Raw genomic sequence first — 23,650 nt, forward strand, 5'->3', positions numbered from 1 at the left:
TACCATTTATAGAAGCCGCCCTCTAATCAGTCCATTGATAGGAATGAAAACCGGGCGGGTTCTATGAAGGTCGTGCGATCGACCCCGCAGGTCACAGCCCAGGGAGCAACAATGAAAATTATCTCCAAACATTTTCTGCACTGAGCTGATTTACAAAGCGCCACAGTGTCGCCAGCTGGCTGAAAGTGGCATTACATCACAGCCTTCTGCCAACGACCAGAAGCGGGTAAGGAGCTGAAGCTTTGGTTCTTGGCACTCATCCGAGATCAGATCGACAAATTAGAGAAGGGAGAGGGTGGGAGAGTTTACAGCTGTACCTTTGGCATGGTCCTTGTCCAGCTGGTTGCTGGATTTCTTCCAGTCCTCTATCCGCTCCTGCAAAGGGTTGATCAAACTCTCCATCAGGGCACTAGAGAAAGGAAATGGCATTGTACTGAGCACGAGCGAGAGAGAGAGTGTGAGAGAGAGAGAGAGAGAGAGAGAGCGGCATCATCGGCAGCACTGGCCATTGCCACTGCTTTATAAAGAGGCATCACACTCAATAAGCCCACCACGCGGAAACCATGGCAATCTGCTCTGATGCAACCTTTTCATGAAACCATTTTGTTTTTAATGGGGAATGAGAATCCCTCTTTTCCCCTCGACTTTTTCCTGAAGGTGTGTCACTCTTGCTGGGACACAGTTCCATGGGTGCCGGACACCCTCACATGTGAACCTCGCTGTTCATCCATGTTGGTGACTTTTCAACCGTGGGGAACATCGTAGCCAAATGCAACACTCACCTTGCCCGACATCTATGCACGTGAACCGGAGAGGGAGCTCATACAGATTTCTTCCTCCAGAACCCCAGGGAGGAACACTCATTGTAAACCCCCTACTCCCCCCGAACCCCCAGTGTAAACCCCCGACTCCCCCCGATCCCCCAGTGTAAACTCCCTACCCCCCCATACCCCCAGTGTAAACCCCCTACTCCCCCCGATCCCCCAGTGTAAACCCCCTACTCCTCCCGATCCCCCAGTGTAAACCCCCTACTCCCCCCGATCCCCCAGTGTAAACCCCCTACTCCCCCCGAGCCCCCAGTGTAAACCCCTGACTGCCCCTGATCCCCCAGTGTAAATCCCCTACCCCCCCCGAACCCCCAGTGTAAACCCTACACCCCCAGTGAAAAACCCTACTCACCCTGAACCCCCAGTGTAAACCACCTAATCCCCCAGTGTAAACCCCCTACCCCCCCCAAACCCCCAGTGTAAACCCCCTACCCCCGAACCCCCAGTGTAAACCCCGTACTCCCCCAAACCCCCAGTGTAAACCCCCTACCCCCGAACCCCCAGTGTAAACCCCGTACTCCCCCGAACCCCCAGTGTAAACTCCCTACCCCCGAACCCCCAGTGTAAACTCCCTACCCCCGAATCACCAGTGTAAACCCCCTACTCCCCCAGATCCCCCAGTGTAAACCCCCTACTCCCCCCGAGCCCCCAGTGTAAACCTCTGACTGCCCCTGATCCCCCAGTGTAAACCCCCTACTCCCCCTGAACCCCCAGTGTAAACCCCCTACTCCCCCAGTGTAAAACCCTACTCCCCCTGAACCCCCAGTGTAAACCACCTAATCCCCCAGTGTAAACCCCCTACTGCCCCAAACCCCCAGTGTAAAGCCCCTACTCCCCCCGATCCCCCAGTGTAAACCTCCTACTCCCCCCGAACCACCAGTGTAGATCCCCTACTCCCTGAACCCCCAGTGTAGATCCCCTACTCCCCTCGAACCCCCAGTGTAAACCCCCCTACACTTCCCGAACCGCAGTTCCCATCGTAGAACCTCAACTCCCCCCTGTAATAACACATTGCTATTAAGAACTACTTGGTTTATTAGCGAAGGTTTAACAATCATACTACACATTACCAGTTCATCCACCAGGCTCACAACCATCTGCCTCATCGTGGATCCCCCAATCCCAACTGGCTGGGGGTTTATTGAGTCTTGTGAACATCACGTGACTGGCTAAGCCACTCCCCACTCAACAACTATTTTGTTGTAAACAATGATCAAGTGCCCCCTGGTTAAAGGGGGGGAGGGGGGACACTGCATCCTCACAGGTGCATACACTACACCCCTGAACCCCAGGCACTGAATCCCATTGTAGAACCCCGACTCACCACGATGCCCAGCCCCCATTCCCCCCGAACTCCCAGCACTGAAGCCCAATGTAGAACCCCAACTCCCCTGATCCTGAAGCCCAATGTAGAACGCCGATTCCCCGATCCCCCGGCACTGAAGCCCATTGTAGAACCCAATTGTCGTGCCCAATCCGAGATCAACTAACTCAGCTTACTGTATGACTCAGTACCACAGCCTTTGCCCATCAAACCCCAGACTAAAAGATTTATAAATGAAGCACTCACTTGGTGAAATGTCGGAGCTTCGCTTCGATGCTGCGATGCCTCATGCACATCCGAGTCAGGGCTGAGCCGATATCCCGTGTGGCACCTGGGAAAAGAAAATGATGTGACTCAGCGGGTGCACTTTCCAGCACTGGCCAGCAGAGGGCAATAGCAGACAACGCCAGCATCGAACCACCTCAGCCCGATGGAAGGAGAATAAATCAGACAGGAACTGCCCCAAAAGTGGTTTAATTAACCTGACTCACAGTTCAATACCTGTCTACTTCCACTGTGCGCGCAGTCTCATAGTTCATACACAATGCACACTTAAAGGGGCAACGTCGTTGACCAAGCTTTTAGTCATCTGTCCCACCTCTCAGTTGGTGGAGGTGTCGAGAAACTCGAGCACCCAGACCAGAAGCCCCCAAGTTTGGGACTCCCACCCTGTCTGTGCTGATCCTAGCCAGGGCAACAGCTGGTGTCACGGTTAGCCTCGATGGGCCTTGGCCTCAGGAGGGGAGGATCAGCCAGTGTCCCTGCTCCTGATAGTTTATCCAGTGACCGCTGCAGTGAAGTGAATGTTTTGGTGATGGGAGTGTTGGCCTACATTATGTGCTCAGGTCTCTGGACTGCAACTTAAGCTAACTCAGAGGCAAGAGCTACCCAGAGAGCCAAGGTTGACACTAGTATTCCTTGCGGACGATTTGAACGCAGGAATGACCCGCGTACTGGGTGATGCCACTATTAAACGGCGGGCAAAAGAATCTCCTAGAAATAGGCTGCGTGAATATCCTGTATAGTTACATCTCATCATCGTCATCATCATCATAGGCAGTCCCTCGGAATCGAGGAAGACTTGCTTCCACTCCTGAAGTGAGTTCTTTGGTGGCTGAACAGTCCAATACGAGAGCCACAGACTCTGTCACAGGTGGGACAGATAGTTGTTGAAGGAAAGGGTGAGTGGGACTGGTTTGCCGCACACTCTTTCCGCTGCCTGCGCTTGATTTCTGCATGCTCTCGGCATTGAGACTCGAAGTGTTCAGCGCCCTCCCAGATGCACTTTCTCCACTTAGGGCGGTCTTTGGCCAGGGACTCCCAGGTGTCAGTGGGGATGTCGCACTTTATCAGGGAGGCTTTGAAGGTGTCCTTGTAATGTTTCCGAGGCCCACCTTTGGCTCGTTTGCCGTGAAGGAGCTCCGCATAGAGCACTTGCTTTGGGAGTCTCATGTCTGGCATAGAAACATAGAAAATAGGTGCAGGAGTAGGCCATTCGGCCCTTCGAGCCTGCACCGCCATTCAACAAGATCGTGGTTGATCACCCACCCCAGCACCTCCCCCCCCCCAGGCATGCGGACAATGTGGCCTGCCCAGCGGAGCTGATCAAGTGTGGTCAGTGCTTCACTGCTGGGGATGTTAGCCTGGACAAGAACACTGATGTTGGTGCGTCTGTCCTCCCAGGGGATTTGTAGGATCTTGCGGAGACATTGTTGGTGGTATCTCTCCAGCGACTAGGCTTATATTCTATATCAACATTTAAAATAATTGCTTAAGGGAAATAAAGTTTATATTTATTAACTATATAAAGAGGAGACATGTTAAATAAACTCATCAAACTCAAAGAGGATAAACCCTCTGATCTGGACGGATTGTATCCGTGTATTTTGAAAGAAACTAGGGAAGAAATTGCAGAGGCAATGTTACTGTCGGCACTAGTACACATATTTAATAATGTTACAATAGGACGTAGTGCCAGAGAACTGGCATATAGCGAACGCTATACCTATATTTCAGAAGAGAGATAGAACATGTCCAGAGAACTGTAGACCAGTCAGCTTAATATCGGTTGTAGGAAAAATTATGAAACATAGAAACATAGAAAATAGGTGCAGGAGTAGGCCATTCAGCCCTTCGAGCCTGCACTGCCATTCAATGAGTTCATGGCTGAACATGCAACTTCAGTACCCCATTCCTGCTTTCTCGCCATACCCCTTGATCCCCCTAGTAGTAAGGACTACATTTAACGCCTTTTTGAATATATTTAGTGAATTGGCCTCAACAACTTTCTGTGATAGAGAATTCCACAGGTTCACCATTCTCTGGGTGAAGAAGTTTCTCCTCATCTCGGTCCTAAATGGCTTACCCCTTACCCTTAGATTGTGACCCCTGGTTTGGACTTCCCCAACATTGGAAACATTCTTCCTGCATCTAACCTCTCTAAACCCGTCAGAATTTTTAACGTTTCTATGAGATCCTCTCTCATTCTTCTGAATTCCAGTGAATACAAGCCCAGTTGATCCAGGCTTTCTTGATATGTCAGTCCCGCCATCCCAGGAATCAGTCTGGTGAACCTTTGCTGCACTCCCTCAATAGCAAGAATGTCCTTCCTCAAGTTAGGTGACCAAAACTGTACACAATACTCCAGGTGTGGCCTCACCAAGGCCCTGTACAACTCTAGTAACACCTCCCTGCCCCTGTACTCAAATCCCCTCGCTATGAAGGCCAACATGCCATTTGCTTTCTTAACCGCCTGCTGTACCTGCATGCCAACCTTCAATGACTGATGTACCATGACACCCAGGTCTCGTTGCATCTTCCCTTTTCCTAATCTGTCACCATTCAGATAATAGTCTGTCTCTCTGTTTTTACAACCAAAGTGGATAACATCATATTTATCCACATTAAATCTCTACTAACGGAGAAGATAGCAAACCATCTAGAAACCAAAAACATAATAAGGAATAGTCAATATGGATTTCAAAAGGGAAAGTCTCGCTTGACCAACCTCATTGAATTCTTTGAAGAAGTAACAGAGAGATTAGACGAGGGAAATGGAGTAGATGTAATATATCTAGATTTCTAAAAGGCCTTTGATAAGGTACCCCATAATAGACTGATGAACAAGGTCAGAGAATGCGGAGTCAGGGGACAAGTAGCAGAATGGATCGCTAGCTGGCTTCAAGACAGAAAGCAGAGAGTAGGGGTAAAGGGTGGCTATTCACAGTGGCAGAAGGTGGGCAGTGGTGTTCCATAAGGATCAGTGCTGGGACCACTGTTGTTTACAGTTTATATTAACAATTTAGACTTTGGAATGAAAAACACAATTTCTAAATTAGCAGACAACACCAAATTGTTGTCTGCAAATTTAGGAGGAGGACTGCAATAAATTACAAGACGACATTATAAACTTGCAAAGTAGGCTGATAATTGAAAATGAATTTCAACATGGATAAGTGTGAGATATTAGATTTTGGTAAGAAAAATAAGGAGGTCACTTATTACTTGAAAAATAAGAATGTAAATGGGGTCGATGAGCAATGAGATTTGGGAGTACAAATACATAAATTACTAAAAGTTGCGACGCAGGTCAATAAAACCGTAACAAAAGCAAACCAAGCACTAGGGTTTATTTCTAGAGGGATAGAACTGAAAAGTAGGGAAATTATGTTAAACCTGTATCGCACCTTGGTTAGACCACACTTAGAGTCTGCGTACAGTTCTGGTCGCCATATTATAAGAAGGGTATAGAGGCACTGGAGAGGGTGCAACATTTTTACAAGGATGATACCAGAACTGCGAGGTTATACCTACCAGGAAAGGATGAGCAGGCTGGCTCTAGAAAATAGAAGGCTGAGGGATGACCTAAGAGAGGTCTTTAAAATTATGAAAGATTTTGAGAGAGCGCGTTTCCACTTGTGGTGAAGAGCAAAACTAGAGACCATCAATATAAGAGAGTCACTGAGAAATCCAATGCCAGAGAGTGGTGAGAATGTGGAATTCGCTACCACAGGGTGTAATTGTGGTGTATAGTATAGATGCATTTAAGGGGCAGCTAGCTAAACATGAGGGAGAAGGAAATAGAGGCTTATAGAAGAAAATGAGGAAAGACGAGAGGAGGCTTGAGTGGAGCATAAACGGCGGCACGGACTGATTGGGCCAAATAGTCTGTTTCTGTGCCATATGTTCTATGTAATTCCATCTTTATATGCATGTGTATGTAGGAAATTGTATGATTCAGTATTTATGATATGATATAATCCTCCCTTACTAAAATGAAGAGGTTTTTAATATTGTACAGAAATGTTTACAAAATTGATATAAATTTTGACATCTAATCTAAATATATACCATTATCTGTCCACAGATCTATCTCTACCTCTCTCTATACAGTTCTATCTATACCTTTATCTGTATACAGTTCTATCTATAACTCTCTCTATACAGTTCTATCTATGCCTGTATCTGTATACAGTTCTATCTATACCTGTATCTGTATACAGTTCTATCTATACCTCTCTCTATAAAGTTCTATCCATACCTTTATCTGTATACAGTTCTATCTATACCTCTCTCTATACAGTTTTATCTATACCTTTATCTGTATACAGTTCTATCTATGCCTGTATCTGTATACGGTTCTATCTACACCTCTCTCTATACAGTTCTATCTATACCTGTATCTGTATACAGTTCTATCTATACCTCTCTCTATACAGTTCGATCCATACCTTTATCTGTATACAGTTCTATCTATACCTCTCTCTATACAGTTTTATCTATACCTTTATCTGTATACAGTTCTATCTATGCCTGTATCTGTATACGGTTCTATCTACACCTCTCTCTATACAGTTCTATCCATACCTTTATCTGTATTCAGTTCTATCTATACCTTTATCTGTATACAGTTCTATCTATACCTCTCTCTATACAGTTCTATCCATACCTTTATCTGTATACAGTTCTATCTATAGCTCTCTCTATACAGTTCTATCTATACCTTTATCTGTATACAGTTCTATCTATGCCTCTCTATATATAGTTCTATCCATACCTTTATCTGTATACAGTTCTATCTATACCTCTCTCTATACAGTTCTATCTATACCTTATCTTTATACAGTTCTGAATACAGATAAAAAGTATAGATTGAACTGTATACAGATAAAGGTATAGATAGTTCAATCTATACCTCTCTATACAGTTCTATCTATACCTTTATCTGCATACAGTTCTATCTATACCTTTATCTGTATACAGTTCTATCTATACCTCTCTCTATACAGTTCTATCTATACCTTTATCTGTATACAGTTCTATCTATACCTCTCTCTATACAGTTCTATCTATACCTTTATCTGTATACAGTTCTATCTATACCTCTCTCTATACAGTTCTATCGATACCTTTATCTGTATACAGTTCTATCTATACCTGTATCTGTATACAGTTCTATCTATACCTCTCTCTATACAGTTCTATCCATACCTTTATCTGTATACAGTTCTATCTATACCTCTCTCTATACAGTTTTATCTATACCTTTATCTGTATACAGTTCTATCTATGCCTGTATCTGTATTCAGTTCTATCTATACCTTTATCTGTATACAGTTCTATCTATACCTCTCTCTATACAGTTCTATCCATACCTTTATCTGTATACAGTTCTATCTATACCTTTATCTGTATACAGTTCTATCTATACCTCTCTCTATACAGTTCTATCCATACCTTTATCTGTATACAGTTCAATCTATACCTCTCTATACAGTTCTATCTATGCCTCTCTATATATAGTTCTATCCATACCTTTATCTGTATACAGTTCTATCTATACTTCTCTCTATACAGTTCTATCTATACCTTTATCTTTATACAGTTCTGAATACAGATAAAAGGTATAGATTGAACTGTATACAGATAAAGGTATAGATAGTTCAATTTATACCTCTCTATACAGTTCTATCTATACCTTTATCTGTATACAGTTCTATCTATACCTCTCTCTATACAGTTCTATCCATACCTTTATCTGTATACAGTTCTATCTATACCTCTCTCTATACAGTTCTATCTATACCTTTATCTGTATACAGTTCTATCTATGCCTCTCTATATATAGTTCTATCCATACCTTTATCTGTATACAGTTCTATCTATACCTCTCTCTATACAGTTCTATCTATACCTTTATCTTTATACAGTTCTGAATACAGATAAAAGGTATAGATTGAACTGTATACAGATAAAGGTATAGATAGTTCAATCTATACCTCTCTATACAGTTCTATCTATACCTTTATCTGTATACAGTTCTATCTATACCTCTCTCTATACAGTTCTATCTATACATCTCTCTATACAGTTCTATCTATACCTTTATCTGTATACAGTTTTATCTATACCTTTATCTGTATACAGTTCTATCTATGCCTGTATCTGTATTCAGTTCTATCTATACCTTTATCTGTATACAGTTCTATCTTTACCTCTCTCTATACAGTTCTATCCATACCTTTATCTGTATACAGTTCTATCTATACCTTTATCTGTATACAGTTCTATCTATACCTCTCTCTATACAGTTCTATCCATACCTTTATCTGTATACAGTTCAATCTATACCTCTCTCTATACAGTTCTATCTATACCTTTATCTGTATACAGTTCTATCTATGCCTCTCTATATATAGTTCTATCCATACCTTTATCTGTATACAGTTCTATCTATACTTCTCTCTATACAGTTCTATCTATACCTTTATCTTTATACAGTTCTGAATACAGATAAAAGGTATAGATTGAACTGTATACAGATAAAGGTATAGATAGTTCAATTTATACCTCTCTATACAGTTCTATCTATACCTTTATCTGTATACAGTTCTATCTATACCTCTCTCTATACAGTTCTATCCATACCTTTATCTGTATACAGTTCTATCTATACCTCTCTCTATACAGTTCTATCTATACCTTTATCTGTATACAGTTCTATCTATGCCTCTCTATATATAGTTCTATCCATACCTTTATCTGTATACAGTTCTATCTATACCTCTCTCTATACAGTTCTATCTATACCTTTATCTTTATACAGTTCTGAATACAGATAAAAGGTATAGATTGAACTGTATACAGATAAAGGTATAGATAGTTCAATCTATACCTCTCTATACAGTTCTATCTATACCTTTATCTGAATACAGTTCTATCTATACCTCTCTCTATACAGTTCTATCTATACATCTCTCTATACAGTTCTATCTACACCTTTATCTGTATACAGTTCTATCTATACCTTTATCTGTATACAGTTCTATCTATACCTCTCTCTATACAGTTCTATCCATACCTTTATCTGTATACAGTTCAATCTATACCTCTCTCTATACAGTTCTATCTATACCTTTATCTGTATACAGTTCTATCTATGCCTCTCTATATATAGTTCTATCCATACCTTTATCTGTATACAGTTCTATCTATACCTCTCTCTATACAGTTCTATCTATACCTTTATCTTTATACAGTTCTGAATACAGATAAAAGGTATAGATTGAACTGTATACAGATAAAGGTATAGATAGTTCAATCTATACCTCTCTATACAGTTCTATCTATACCTTTATCTGTATACAGTTCTATCTATACCTTTATCTGTATACAGTTCTATCTATACCTCTCTCTATACAGTTCTATCGATACCTTTATCTGTATACAGTTTTATCTATACCTGTATCTGTATACAGTTCTATCTATACCTCTCTCTATACAGTTCTATCCATACCTTTATCTGTATACAGTTCTATCTATACCTCTCTCTATACAGTTTTATCTATACCTTTATCTGTATACAGTTCTATCTATGCCTGTATCTGTATACAGTTCTATCTATGCCTGTATCTGTATACGGTTCTATCTACACCTCTCTCTATACAGTTCTATCTATACCTGTATCTGTATACAGTTCTATCTATACCTCTCTCTATACAGTTCGATCCATACCTTTATCTGTATACAGTTCTATCTATACCTCTCTCTATACAGTTTTATCTATACCTTTATCTGTATACAGTTCTATCTATGCCTGTATCTGTATACGGTTCTATCTACACCTCTCTCTATACAGTTCTATCCATACCTTTATCTGTATTCAGTTCTATCTATACCTTTATCTGTATACAGTTCTATCTATGCCTGTATCTGTATACAGTTCTATCTATGCCTGTATCTGTATACAGTTCTATCTATGCCTCTCTATATATAGTTCTATCCATACCTTTATCTGTATACAGTTCTATCTATACCTCTCTCTATACAGTTCTATCTATACCTTTATCTTTATACAGTTCTGAATACAGATAAAAGGTATAGATTGAACTGTATACAGATAAAGGTATAGATAGTTCAATTTATACCTCTCTATACAGTTCTATCTATACCTTTATCTGTATACAGTTCTATCTATACCTCTCTCTATACAGTTCTATCCATACCTTTATCTGTATACAGTTCTATCTATACCTCTCTCTATACAGTTCTATCTATACCTTTATCTGTATACAGTTCTATCTATGCCTCTCTATATATAGTTCTATCCATACCTTTATCTGTATACAGTTCTATCTATACCTCTCTCTATACAGTTCTATCTATACCTTTATCTTTATACAGTTCTGAATACAGATAAAAGGTATAGATTGAACTGTATACAGATAAAGGTATAGATAGTTCAATCTATACCTCTCTATACAGTTCTATCTATACCTTTATCTGTATACAGTTCTATCTATACCTCTCTCTATACAGTTCTATCTATACATCTCTCTATACAGTTCTATCTATACCTTTATCTGTATACAGTTCTATCTATACCTTTATCTGTATACAGTTCTATCTATACCTCTCTCTATACAGTTCTATCTATACCTTTATCTGTATACAGTTCTATCTATAACTCTCTCTCTACAGTTCTATCTATACCTTTAACTGTGCACAGTTCTATCCATACCTGTATATGTATACAGTTCACCTATCCCAGTGTGCACCTACATGAAGCCAATGACACAGGTCAGTGTGGAGAGGGCAAAGTTCAACTACAACTGTGACTCTTTGGCTTGGACACCAATCATCTTCTGCCAGTCACTCCAATACCAACAGTTCTCAAGGCTCTGGCTCTCATCCCTACTTATATCTCATGCACCATCGTGTCTCCCCGATCCACCCACCCAGCCCCGGAGCAGATATCGAGGTGGGTCACAAGTAAGATCAGAGTATTTATATTAAAGTGGCAGCTCGTTTGCTGGGATTACAATGAATAATTCCCCCTCTCCCTGAAATCTGACAAAGTACTTTATGTGCTGCTGCAAGCTTTTTAAGACAATAAAAAAGGTATGTTCAGTGATATGAAAGGAATATGCTAATTTAAGGAAAGAGGCCTGTCCCACTCTGAACATGCTCAATAATTAGGGACTTGGCAGTCACAGGGCTTTCTGCTGGAAGTGCCTCCAATTCGCTGGGGAAATGGTTGATGAAGAATTCTGGAATTTGTTTCACGCTATAAATAACCATTGCGATCCAAATTACTCCAAAGGAAATCAGAAGCAGCTGCTCTCTCCGTGGATAATTGGACTTCGCATACGCTGGGAGGGGAAGGAATGGGGCTAGGCCTCGGGCTGTTACTATCTCAACCAAGTCATTCAAAGGCGCTGTGTGTGAGAAACGACCAGATAAGCAGTGGCATTCATGAAAAAAACTGGTTTAAATATAACTGGAGACAAAATGAGTACAGTTCCTGTAGCACAGGGTTACCAGAGTTCTTGGGCTGTTTAGGTGTCTATCACTGACCCGAGAGAGCCACAAGTAAAGTTTAAATCCACAGCCTCATTAATCTGTTATAACTCAAGTTGCTGAAACGAATGTATCTTAGCTGGTGTATCTGTATCTAACCCGTGCTGTACCTGTCCTGGGAGTGTTTGATGGGACAGTGTAGAGGGAGCTTTACTCTGTATCTAACCCCATGCTGTACCCGCCCTGGGAGTGTTTGACGGGACAGTGTAGAGGGAGCTTTACTTTGTATCTAACCCCATGCTGTACCCGCCCTGGGAGTGTTTGGTGGGACAGTGTAGAGGGAGCTTTACTCTGTATCTAACCCCATGCTGTACCTGCCCTGGGAGTGTTTGATGGGACAGTGTAGAGGGAGCTTTACTCTGTATCTAACCCATGGTGTACCTGCCCTGGGAGTGTTTGATGGGACAGTGTAGAGGGAGCTGTACTCTGTATCTAACCCCATGCTGTACCCGCCCTGGGAGTGTTTGATGGGACAGTGTAGAGGGAGCTTTACTCTGTATCTAACCCCGTGCTGTACCTGCCCTGGGAGCGTATGATGGGACAATGTTGAGGGAGCTTTACTCTGTATCTAACCCGTGCTGTACCTGCCCTGGGAGTGTTTGATGGGACAGTGTAGAGGGAGCTGTACTCTGTATCTAACCCGTGCTGTACCTGCCCTGGAAGTGTTTGATGGGACAGTGTAGAGGGAGCTTTACTCTGTATCTAACCCCGTGCTGTACCTGCCCTGGGAGCGTATGATGGGACAATGTTGAGGGAGCTTTACTCTGTATCTAACCCGTGCTGTACCTGCCCTGGGAGTGTTTGATGGGACAGTGTAGAGGGAGCTTTACTCTGTATCTAACCCGTGCTGTACCTGCGCTGGGAGTGTTTGATGGGACAGTGTAGAGGGAGCTTTACTCTGTATCTAACCCATGCTGTACCTGCCCTGGGAGTGTTTGATGGGACAGTGTAGAGGGAGCTTTACTCTGTATCTAACCCATGCTGTACCTGCCCTGGGAGTGTTTGATGGGACAGTGTAGAGGGAGCTTTACTCTGTATCTAACCCATGCTGTACCTGCCCTGGGAGTGTTTGATGGGACAGTGTAGAGGGAGCTTTACTCTGTATCTAACCCCCTGTACCTGCCCTGGCAGTGTTTGATGGGACAGTGTAGAGGGAGCTTTACTCTGTATCTAACCCATGCTGTACTGATCTCGTTCACCTCGATGAGGAGTAAAACTGATCTGAAGGATGTGCCCAAGTATCTCCCATTTTACTGTAATAGTTTCAGATTACGGGACAATGGAATGAAAGCGATCCTCTCTGTTCAAAGTTGTCCCGGGTCCTTTGTGAACGTCACGTTCTGAGATTCAGTGCCAACATTTGGCCACCACCCAGCTTCCGCCCAAGGCAGTTCTGATGAGTGAGCAGTGGGTAACTGACACTTGATAGATTGAAATGAGTTCAGTGGATAGCTCTCTCGCCTCTGAATCAGAAGGTCCTGGTTTAAAGCCCCGCTCCAGAGACTTGAGCACAAAATATTGAGGCTGACACTTCAGTGAAGTGCTGAGGTTGAGACGTTATACCGAGGCCCCGTCTGCCCTCTCAGGTTGATGTAAAAGATCAGATAGTCACTATATAGAAGAGTGGAATAGTTTTCTCTGGTGCCCTGGCCAATATTCATCGCTCCACCAATACGTAAAAACAGATTATCTGGTCATCATCACATTGCTGTTTGTGGCAGCTTGCTGTGCATTAATAGGCTGCTGTGTTTCCTACATTATAACAGTGACTACACTCCAAAAGTACTTTCTTGGCTGTGAAGAGATTTGGGGGAGAAATTGGGTGCATTTGCACCTCCCGTTAGCACCCCTGGGGGGCACTAATGGGGCACAAATAACCTTGCAACCAGGCGCGACACTGCTAACGACTCCCGCTAAATTCGCCGGGTGTTTTAACAGCGGCGCCGGGAGATCGCGACGTCATCGCCGTGAGCATCGCCCCGGACCCTACGTTGGGTATCGTCCCCTTAAGCTGCGCCGGGCGATGACGATATAGCTTCACGGGACGCGTATCGGGCGGCCTGCCGCTAGCGGGATGCGAGTTAAAGGGGAGCTGGCCGGCTGCTGCGGACAAAAAAATGCGTTGTTTTCCTCGCTGCTCTGGTCACGCTTTGGCCGTGGGGTGTGGGTGAGTGGCGGGCTGATGACGCAGCATCCCTGCTCCCGGTGGTCCAGGTGGATGGGTTCCTATACCACAGAGTGTGCAGCATAGGCCCTTCCCTTTAATTGAGGGTCGAGCCCCTCGTACACGGCAGCATTGCGCTGCTGAAACGTGCGCCCCGTTCCCGCCCAGGAAGGAAGTGGAACCTGTCAGGGGCTGTAACCCGAATTTAGCGAGTGGGTCGGGGCTTCCGCAAAATGTCACGCCTCCTGGAAGTTTCTGCCCCCAAACGGGGCGGTAATGAATTTCTAGCCCTCGGGATGTCCCAAGGTTGTCAAAGGCGCCATATAAAGGCAAATCTTTCTTTACAAGTCGCAACTCATTTGTCTATTGCAGCTTTGCGTTATTTTAATTTCTCCCTGCGGTCTAAAGCATTCCCTTCACACCTGAAGTTTTAAAGAACGTGCGAGAAAGCAGTTTTAATATATGAACTTTAAAAGATTTCAACCCACCCCTACCTGACGAGCAGTGAAGGGACTGGTGTGAATTGCCGAGAGAGAAGGTGAATGAATTATAAAATCTCTCCACTCGCAAGTCAAGGGTCATTTACCCATATTGCTGACCTCCTGTATTCTCACTCACTTGTGCGACACAGCTCACATGTAGAAACACAGACCCCCACACGGGCACAGTGCTCACACAATCCAGCTTGGCTCCCAGGAATCGCCAACACCCGGTCCTCCAGGTATGTCCATCCGTATGTCCATCCAGCGACTTCTTCAGCAAATAAGACACTTGTTAGCTGCCGGGAGGGGACCGGGGATCAATGCTCACTCAGTCCAGAGTTAACTGATCTCTGCTTGGGCAACAGTCGAAGGAACTCAGCATCACAGAAGGAAGAATCGTAGAATCTTACCACACAGGAGGTGGCTATTCGGCCCATCGTGCCATGCCGGCTCTTTGAACGAGTTATCCTATTAATCGCACTGCCCTGCTCTTTACCCATAGCACTGACATTTTACTTTTCGAGTGCATATCCAATTCTCTTTTGAAAGTTACTATTGAATCTGCTTCCACCACCCTTTCAGGCAGCGCATAACAACTCGCTGCGTAAAAAATGTTTCCTCATCTCCCCTCTGGTTCGTCAGACAGATACCCATGGAACTGTACCCCAGAACGTCGCTCGCTGTCGATCCATCTATTTGTCTGTCCCCCCCAATTCTCGCTCATTACCCGTCTCTCTTCTGTCTCTCTCCCTTCCTCTCCCCATCTCTCTCCGCCCTCTGGAACATAGGATTGGAAAGTTGCAAAGAGACATTGATAGGTTAAGTGAGTGGGCAAAACTGTGGTAATTTATTTCTAGAGGTATAGAATTGAAAAGTAGGGGGGCTTATGCTAAACCTGTATCGAGCCTTGTTTAGACCACATGGAGTACCGTGAACAGTTCTGGTTGCCATATTACAAAAAGGATATAGAGGCACTGGAAACGGTGCAGAGAAGATTTACAAGTAATGCGAGGGTATACATATCAGGAAATGATGAACAGGCTGGGAGTCTTTTCTCTTGAAAAAAAGGCTGAGGGGGTGATCTAATAGAGGTCTTTAAAATGATGAAAGGTTTTGATAGAGTGGATACAGAGAGAATGTTTCCACTTGTGGGGAAGAGCATAACAAGAGACCATCAATATAAGGTAGTGACCAAGAAATCCAATAGGGAAATTAGAAGAAACTTCTTTACCCAAAGAGTGGTGAGAATGTGGAACTCGCTACCACAGGGAGTGGTTGAAGCGAATAGTATCGATGCATTTAAGGGGAGGCTGGACAAGCATATGAGGGAGAAGGGAATAGAGGGTTACACTGATAGATTTAGATGAGGAAAGAATGGAGCATAAACGCGGCATGGACTGGTTGGGCCGAATGGCCTGTTTCTGTGTCATATATCCCATGTAATCCTATGGAGACGCGGCAAAACAGGAAACCTCCCTCTCCATAAGACCAGATTAAGAAGCAAGGAAGAAGGCTGCGTGCTTTGCTTGACTCAGAGTAAAGTATATGCCTCTAAGTCTGTAACTCATTACCTGACCTGTGGAGGCCCCGACCTGTGAGAGACAATCAGCGGCAGGTCGGGGCCATGGGCAGCGTGGCAGCGTACCACAGCAAGGTACAGCACGAGCTGGTGCAGGAGGGCGATGGCAGCGAAGAGTGATGTCATCAAGATCCAGGTCGGTGATTGGAGCGTGGGCAGGTCCAGCAGGAGCGGCGAGGTCGGGGCGAAGGAGCGACGAGACATTGTAGAGGGACGTGATCGGGGCCCAGGAGAGGTAAGAGTTCGGGACCCAGAAGCACTCGGTCTGTGCAGCAGAGCTGGTCTCCAGTCATTTTGGGTAATCCTTGCCACTGGACCAAGACCTATCTCTGTCAAGTCCGTGTGGTGACTGGTGTGCAACAATCACCACACGTTAAAAAAATCCACACATAGGCATCTTCCACCCTTCAGGATGTAGTTCAGGACCTGGAATATTAGGTCCTTCATTGAAACACCTGTGAACTCATCCTTTTTTGATGTGGAAGCAAGTCATCCTCGTTTCGAGGGACTGCCTATGATGATGATGTAGATGGAGTTCAATGTGTGGAAGTGTGAGATCATCCACAATGGACCCAAGAAAGATAGATCAGAGTATTTTCTAAATGGTGAAAAGCTCAGAACTGTGAATGCGCAGGGAGGTTGAAGGGTCCATATACAGAAATCACTAAATGCTCGTGGGCAGGTACAAAAAATCATTTAAAATGCTAATGGAATGTTGGCCTTTAGCTCACGAGGGCTGGAATACAGAGGGATGGAAGTTATGTTACAGCTGTACAGAGCTCTGGTCAGACCCCATCTGGAGCACTGACTTCAGTTCTGGGCATAGCACCTCAGAAAGGATATATTGTCCTTGGAGGAGGTGCAACGCAGATTCACCGGGGCTAAAGGGGTTAAATTATGTGGACGGGTTGCATAGACTCGGCTCGTATTCCCTCGAGTATAGAAGACTGAGGGTGATCTGATCGGGGTGTTTAAAATGATTCAAGGATTTGATAGGGTAGATAGAGGGAAACTATTTCCTCTGATGGGAGAGTCCAGTACAAGGACATAACCTTAAAATTAGAGCAAGGCTGTTCAGGGGTGACGTCAGGAAACACTTCTTCACACAAAGGGTAATGGGAATCTGGAACTCTCTCCCCCAAAAAGCTGTTGATGTCAGGGGTCAATTGAAAATTAAAAACGGAGATTGCTAGGATTTCTGTTGGGTAAGGGTATTAAGACATATGGCACCAAGGCGGACAGATGAAGTTAAGATATAGATCAGCCGTGATTTGATTGCATTGCGAAACAGGTTTGATGGGCTGAATGGCCTCCTCCTGTTCCTAGAGTTTCCTCCAATCTCCTGCCATAACTTAATTAAAATAGCAAGGGAAGGAATGTCAGACACAAGCGTTCAGTGCTTGCAAAGATCCCTCAGCATATTTCAAATCCGTGGAGAGAGAGGAGAGACAGACGGACAGAGGGAGAGACAGAAAGAGTGAGGAAGAAGGAGAAAGAGAGGGCAAAGACAAGATAGTGGGAAGAGAGATAGAGGAAGGGCGAGAGACAGAGATGTAGGAAGAGAAGGTGGATGGATGGGTCAGCAGATGAAGACAGTGAGTCACCTGCTGCGATATAGTTCCATGGCTAATTGGCCAAATTCTTCCTTCTGTGGTGCTGAGGGCGCCTGACTGGAGCCCCAACTAAGATCAATGAATTCCAGGCTAAGCATTGGTCCCAAGTCCCACCTGCTCTGCAGGGCTGAATACCACACCCAGCAGCTGACGGGCACTGCACTTGTTTTATCTTCGTGGCGTGCATACAATTTTCCGAAGCATCGTGCCACAAATGCGGCTTCTGAAGCCACAAGTAGAGTGAAACATCCCTCTGTGCAGTGTCGGAGAGACCAATACCATGAAATGTGGGGGAGGAAAGACAATATAAATCCAGTTGAAAATGTGATATATTTTTTATGACATCACTAAGCACACAAGATGGCTCGACAGAAACTTGTCATGACACCTTGTCACATGATCCTTTTATTATGTACATCAATAGTTGCATTACCACAGTAGTCCAGTAGGGAGCGCAGTAGTCCACTAGGGGGAGCAGCAGAGCAGTAGTCTACCAGGGGGGAGCAGTAGGTCACTAGGTGGAGCAATAGTCCACTAGGGGGAGCAATAGTCCACTGGGCCACTAGGGGGAGCAGTAGTCCACTAGGGGGAGCAGTAGTCCACTAGGCCACTAGGGGGAGCAGTAGTCCACTAAGGGGAGCAGTAGTCCACTCGGCCACTAGGGGGAGCAGTAGTCCACTAGGGGGGCTCTAGATTACAAAAACCAGCCGTCACAAAACAAGAGATGCCTCTTTTGAGTTTTAACAGCATCGTAGGCCCTGGGCTCGGGCCAGTAAATCTCCAAAGAGTCGGAAAATAATCAAACGGGTCACAGAGAAATGACTTCGCAGAGAGAATCGCGTCCGGGGATTTACACGGCACTGAATGGAGAGCAAACATTCCACCTGCTGCTTCCTCCCACCACCCTAGTCATTGTTTCAAAAAGAATCCAACTCCCCAGTGAAACCGCAGAACTCAAAATACTTTGTTAAAATTATGGAACTTGTGTTTGTTTGTCCTCTATACGTCATTCCTCAGATCCCCCCTCCCCCACCCCAACCCTTCAGGACACAAATCTTTGATGAGAGCTCCAGCTCACACTCTCAAGGACTTTCAACAAGTTGTATTTATATAGCGCCTTTAACGTAGTGAAACATAATAAGGCGCTTCGCAAGCGTATTAGGAGATAAAAAATTTGACACTGAGCCACATAAGTAGAAATTAGCGCAGGCGACCAAAAGTTTGGTCAAAGAGGTATGTTTTAAGAAGCGTCTTGAAGGAGGAAAGAGAGATGGAGAGGTTTAGGCAGGGAGTTCCGGAGCTTGGGGCCCAGGCAACAGAAGGCACGGCCACCAATGGTTGAACGATTATAATTAGGGATGCTCATGAGGGCAGAATTAGAGGAGCGCAGATATCTCGGGAGGGGGGGGTTGAAATCGAAGCGTTACTTAACTGGAAGCCAATGTAGGTCAGCGAGCACAGGGGTGGTGTGTGAGCGGGACTTGGTACGAGTTAGGACACGGCAGCCGAGTTTTGGATTGCCTTTAATTTACGTAGGGTAGAATCTGGGAGGCCAGCCAGGAGTCTAGAGTTAATAAAGGCATGGTTGAGGGTTTCAGCAACAGATGAGCTGAGGCAAGGGCGGAGATGGGCGATGTTATGGAGGTGGAAAGGGCAGTCTTAGTTATGCTGCAGATATGTGGTCGGAAACTTCTTTCAGAGTCAAATATGACACCATGCCTCCGACAGGAGTTGGGAAGAGGGATGGAGTCAGTGGATAGGGAACGGTATTGGATTACGGCCTAGTTTTTCCAGGCCTGCTCAGGTCACCTTCATCCACTGTGCACCCAAAGTGTTGGGAGTGGCTTACACTTGTGTGGCTATTTTAAATAGAAATAACTTGCATTGATATAGTGCCTTTCACGACCTGCGGAAACCCTAAGCACTTTACTTGAACAGTGCCAATGAAGTTCTTTTGAAGTGTAATCATCCTTGTAATATAGGAAACATGGCAGCCAATTTGCACACAGTAAGCTCCGATGAACAACAATGAGATAAATGACCAGATAATCTGATTTAGATGTTGGTTGAGGGATAAATATTGGCCAGGAGTCTTGCCTCTGAGTCAGAAGGTTGTGGGTTCAAGCCTCACTCCAGAGATTTGTGCCAATAATCCAGGCTGACACTCCAGTGCAGTACTGAGGGAGTGCTGCAATGTTGGAAGTGCCGTCTTTCGGATGAAACGTTAAACCGAGGCCCCGTCTGCCTTCTCAGGTAAACATAAAACTCCCACAGCACTATTCGAACAAGAGCAGGGGAGTTCTCTCCAGTGTCCTGGCTAATATTTATACTTTAACCAATATTTATCACTTAAAACAAACTATCTGTTCATTATCTCATTGCTGTTTGTGGGGCCTTGCCTGCTGCCTTTCCTACATTTCTTTGGCAGTGAAGCATTTTGGGACATCCTGAGATCCTGAAAGGCGTAATATAAATGCAGGTCTTTCTTTATTGATTACTTTCAGTGAACCTACGCTGGAGAGTGAGCATGGGCGGGTATCAGGTGAAAATGGGAGCAGGCACGTGATGCCCCAGCAGTTGAGCAGCCCACCACCAAGCTCATGGTCTACAGGGCTGTAGTGATACTCGCCCTCCTGTATGGCTCAGAGACATGGACCATGTACAGCAGACACCTCAAGTCACTGGAGAAATATCACCAGCGATGTCTCCGCAAGATCCTGCAAATGCCCTGGGAGGACAGACGCACCAACGTTAGCGTCCTCGACCAGGCCAACATCCCCAGCATTGCAGCACTGACCACACTTGACCAGCTCCGCTAGGCAGGCCACATTGTCCGCATGCCAGACACGAGGCTCCCAAAGCAAGCGCTCTACTCGGAACTCCTACAAGGCAAGCGAGCCAAAGGTGGGCAGAGGAAACATTACAAGGACATTCTCAAAGCCTCCCTGATAAAGTGCAAAATCCCCACTGACATCTGGGAGTCCCTGGCCAAAGACCGCCCTAAGTGGAGGAAGTGCATCCGGGAGGGCGCTGAGCACCTCCAGTCTCATCGCCGAGAGCATGCAGAAATCAAGCGCAGGCAGCGGAAGGAGTGTGCGGTAAACCTGTACCATCCACCCTTTCCCTCAACCACTGTCTGTCCCACCTGTGACAGGGACTGTGGCTCTCTATTGGACTGTTCAACCATCTAAGGACTCATTTAAAGAGTGGAAGCAAGTCCTCCTCGATTCCGAGGGACTGCCTATGATGATGATGATGACTCGTTGCTCCAGCCTCACACATGATATCCACCTGGGCGAGGTACCAGAGGGCCTCCTGGGGAACCGGACCCCAGAGTGACTGATAAGACACCAGACCAAAGCAGAGTGAAAAAAACAGAATCAAATCATTATATAAATACATTCACTCCCACAAATCCCAGGACAAATAGGGGACTAAACATTAAAAAAAACTTCTCGTAACATAAAGCGTTACAGCCCCCTCACCCCCCGCCCCCCTCCACCACTAAAAACATCTCTCGAAACACCAATTACAAACTCTCTTAGTATAGCTCCGCCTTTTAGAAATCCTGGGCATATTCACAAAATTGCTCAGTGGCCTATTTTGCAAGACTTTTAATGTTATTTTGCTTGCGGCTGGCTCCATTTGGATAATCCATTTTGCTTTTAACAGTGAGTGAGCAGGGAGACTAACAGCAGACTGTGTACGGTCTGACAGACAGTGTCCCGTGTTGCTGAAACTAATAGGCCCAACAGGTGCTCATGGAGACTTAATCCCACTGTCTTCTTGAAACAACTTGGTTTAACAGTGCTTGGTGTCAAGTCACTGCTTTATTATGGATTAACCGCGCTACGGAATCTGAGCATACAGAAAGGGCAGGCTCACCCGCTCGGATTTCACACAACAGCCGTCAACATGGAAACAGGAGTGAGCCATTTAGCCCCTCAAGCCTGCTCTGCCATTCAATTAGGTCATGGATCACCTTAACCCTATTTTGCCTCAGCTCATCTGCTGCTGAAGCCCTCATCCGTGCCCTTGTTACCTCTAGACTTGACTATTCCAACGCACTCCTGGCTAACCTCCCACATTCTAACCTATGTAAACCAGAGGTGATCCAAAACTCGGCAGCCCGTGTCGTAACTCGCACCAAGTCCCGCTCACCCATCACCCCCTGTGCTCACTGACCTCCATTGGCTCCCGGTTAACCAACGCCTCGATTTCAAAATTCTCATCCTTATTTTGAAATCCCTCCATGGCCTCAACCACTCCCTATCTCTGTAATCTCCTCCAGCCCCACAAACCACCGCCCCCCACCCCCCCCCACCCCAACCCCCTCGAGATATCTGCGCTCCTCTAATTCTGCCCTCTTGAGCATTCTTGATTATAATCGCTCAACCATTGGTGGCCGTGCCTTCTGTTGCCTAGGCCCCAAGCTCTGGAACTCCCTCCTTAAACCTCTCCATCGCTTTACTTCTCTTTCCTCCTTCACATCGCTCCTGAAAACCTACCTCTTTGACCAATCTGCACTAATTTCTACTTGTACGGCTCGGTGTCAAATTTTTATCTCATAATACTCCTGTGAAGCGCCTTGGGACGTTTCACTATGTTAAAGGCGCTATATAAATACATGTTGTTGTTGTATTTACTCCCCTTACCCAACAAAAATCTACTGAAAGAGAGAGAGAAAATGCTGGAAATACTCAGCAGCATCGGTGGAAAGAGAAACATTTTAGGTCGATTAATCTATTGATAAACATTTCAATTGACCCCAGCATCCACAGCCTTTTTGGGGGGGGGGGGGGGGAAGAGAATTCCAGATTTCCAGATTTCTACTACCCTTTGTGGTAAAGTCCTTCCTGATTTCAGTGGGTGGGGTAGGGGTTGTGATAGATGTACGGTCCAGTTTTCTACATGCACAAGAGGTGGGGGGGGGGGGGGGGGGCCAAATTGCCCACCGCCCGAAACGAGACGCACCCTCCGTTTAAAAAAAAAATAGTTTTCTGCCGCAACCCTGGCGCGCCGCGCTGACGTGTAACAACATTCCTCCCCTTCGGTTAAAAGGGGAGGGCCACTGCGAGCTCTGCATATTTTTCACCGCGGTTCACTGGGCCACCAGGGAGGGTTTACGGCCGGGGGTACCAGGCTGCCAACGAACCTGGGGCCATAATTGTCGGATTGGCCCGGCAGTCGGCAGACAACAAAAAATAACATGGCATCGCCAGCAGCGCCACCTCCCCTTTAAGGGTGGCCGTGCCACCGACCAACAAGGACTGCACCGACACAAGAAGCCGCCGGAGGCACTGATTGGCGGGCACACTACCGCGGCACAATTCCACAAAAGGGGATCTTTCCCGCGGAGCAATTTTGAGAAGGGGTCGCCATTGGTCGGCGCGTGCACGCCACGACGGGAAAACGGACGGAGGGGGAGTCCCCTAACACCGCTCCGACCCCGAGGAAGGGCAATGTTTAAAATGGCGGCCCCTCCGTGAGGATCGCGGCGGCCATTCCGCGTTGTCCTGTGGCCGCCGCTTTCGGGCGCCAGAGGCCTTATCGGGAGGGGCAATTTCAGCCCCGTGATGTCACATTCTGTACGAAGTGTTGACATCGGGCCTACTGAAGGTTTTTTATCTCCACTGTTACTTTTGAAACCCTGCGTCTTTCTTTTGACAAATTTCTGTTCCATTCTCTCCAGGCACCACCTCAATGCCCAAGAAATCAATCACTTTTTGTGAATTTCCCAGTCACGTCTGTTGCCATGACAACATACAACCGCTGACCTTCAATGTGGTCACCTTAAAGCTCA

General features: G+C 45.4%; 1 protein-coding gene across 1 annotated transcript in view; it reads right to left on the bottom strand.

Moving 5' to 3' along the window:
- Window positions 1–23,650, bottom strand: part of mtss1lb (MTSS I-BAR domain containing 2b) — a 201,184-nt gene that overhangs the window by 50,232 nt on the left and 127,302 nt on the right. The window contains exons 4-5 of the mRNA XM_070897764.1: window positions 2,398–2,482; window positions 318–409 (exon numbers count right to left, since the gene is read on the bottom strand). Of these exons, the coding sequence (XP_070753865.1) occupies window positions 318–409; window positions 2,398–2,482 (177 nt within the window). The remainder of the gene's footprint in view (window positions 1–317; window positions 410–2,397; window positions 2,483–23,650) is intronic.

The sequence above is a fragment of the Pristiophorus japonicus genome, chromosome 13, assembly GCF_044704955.1.
Source record: "Pristiophorus japonicus isolate sPriJap1 chromosome 13, sPriJap1.hap1, whole genome shotgun sequence".
Lineage (NCBI taxonomy): Eukaryota > Metazoa > Chordata > Chondrichthyes > Pristiophoridae > Pristiophorus > Pristiophorus japonicus.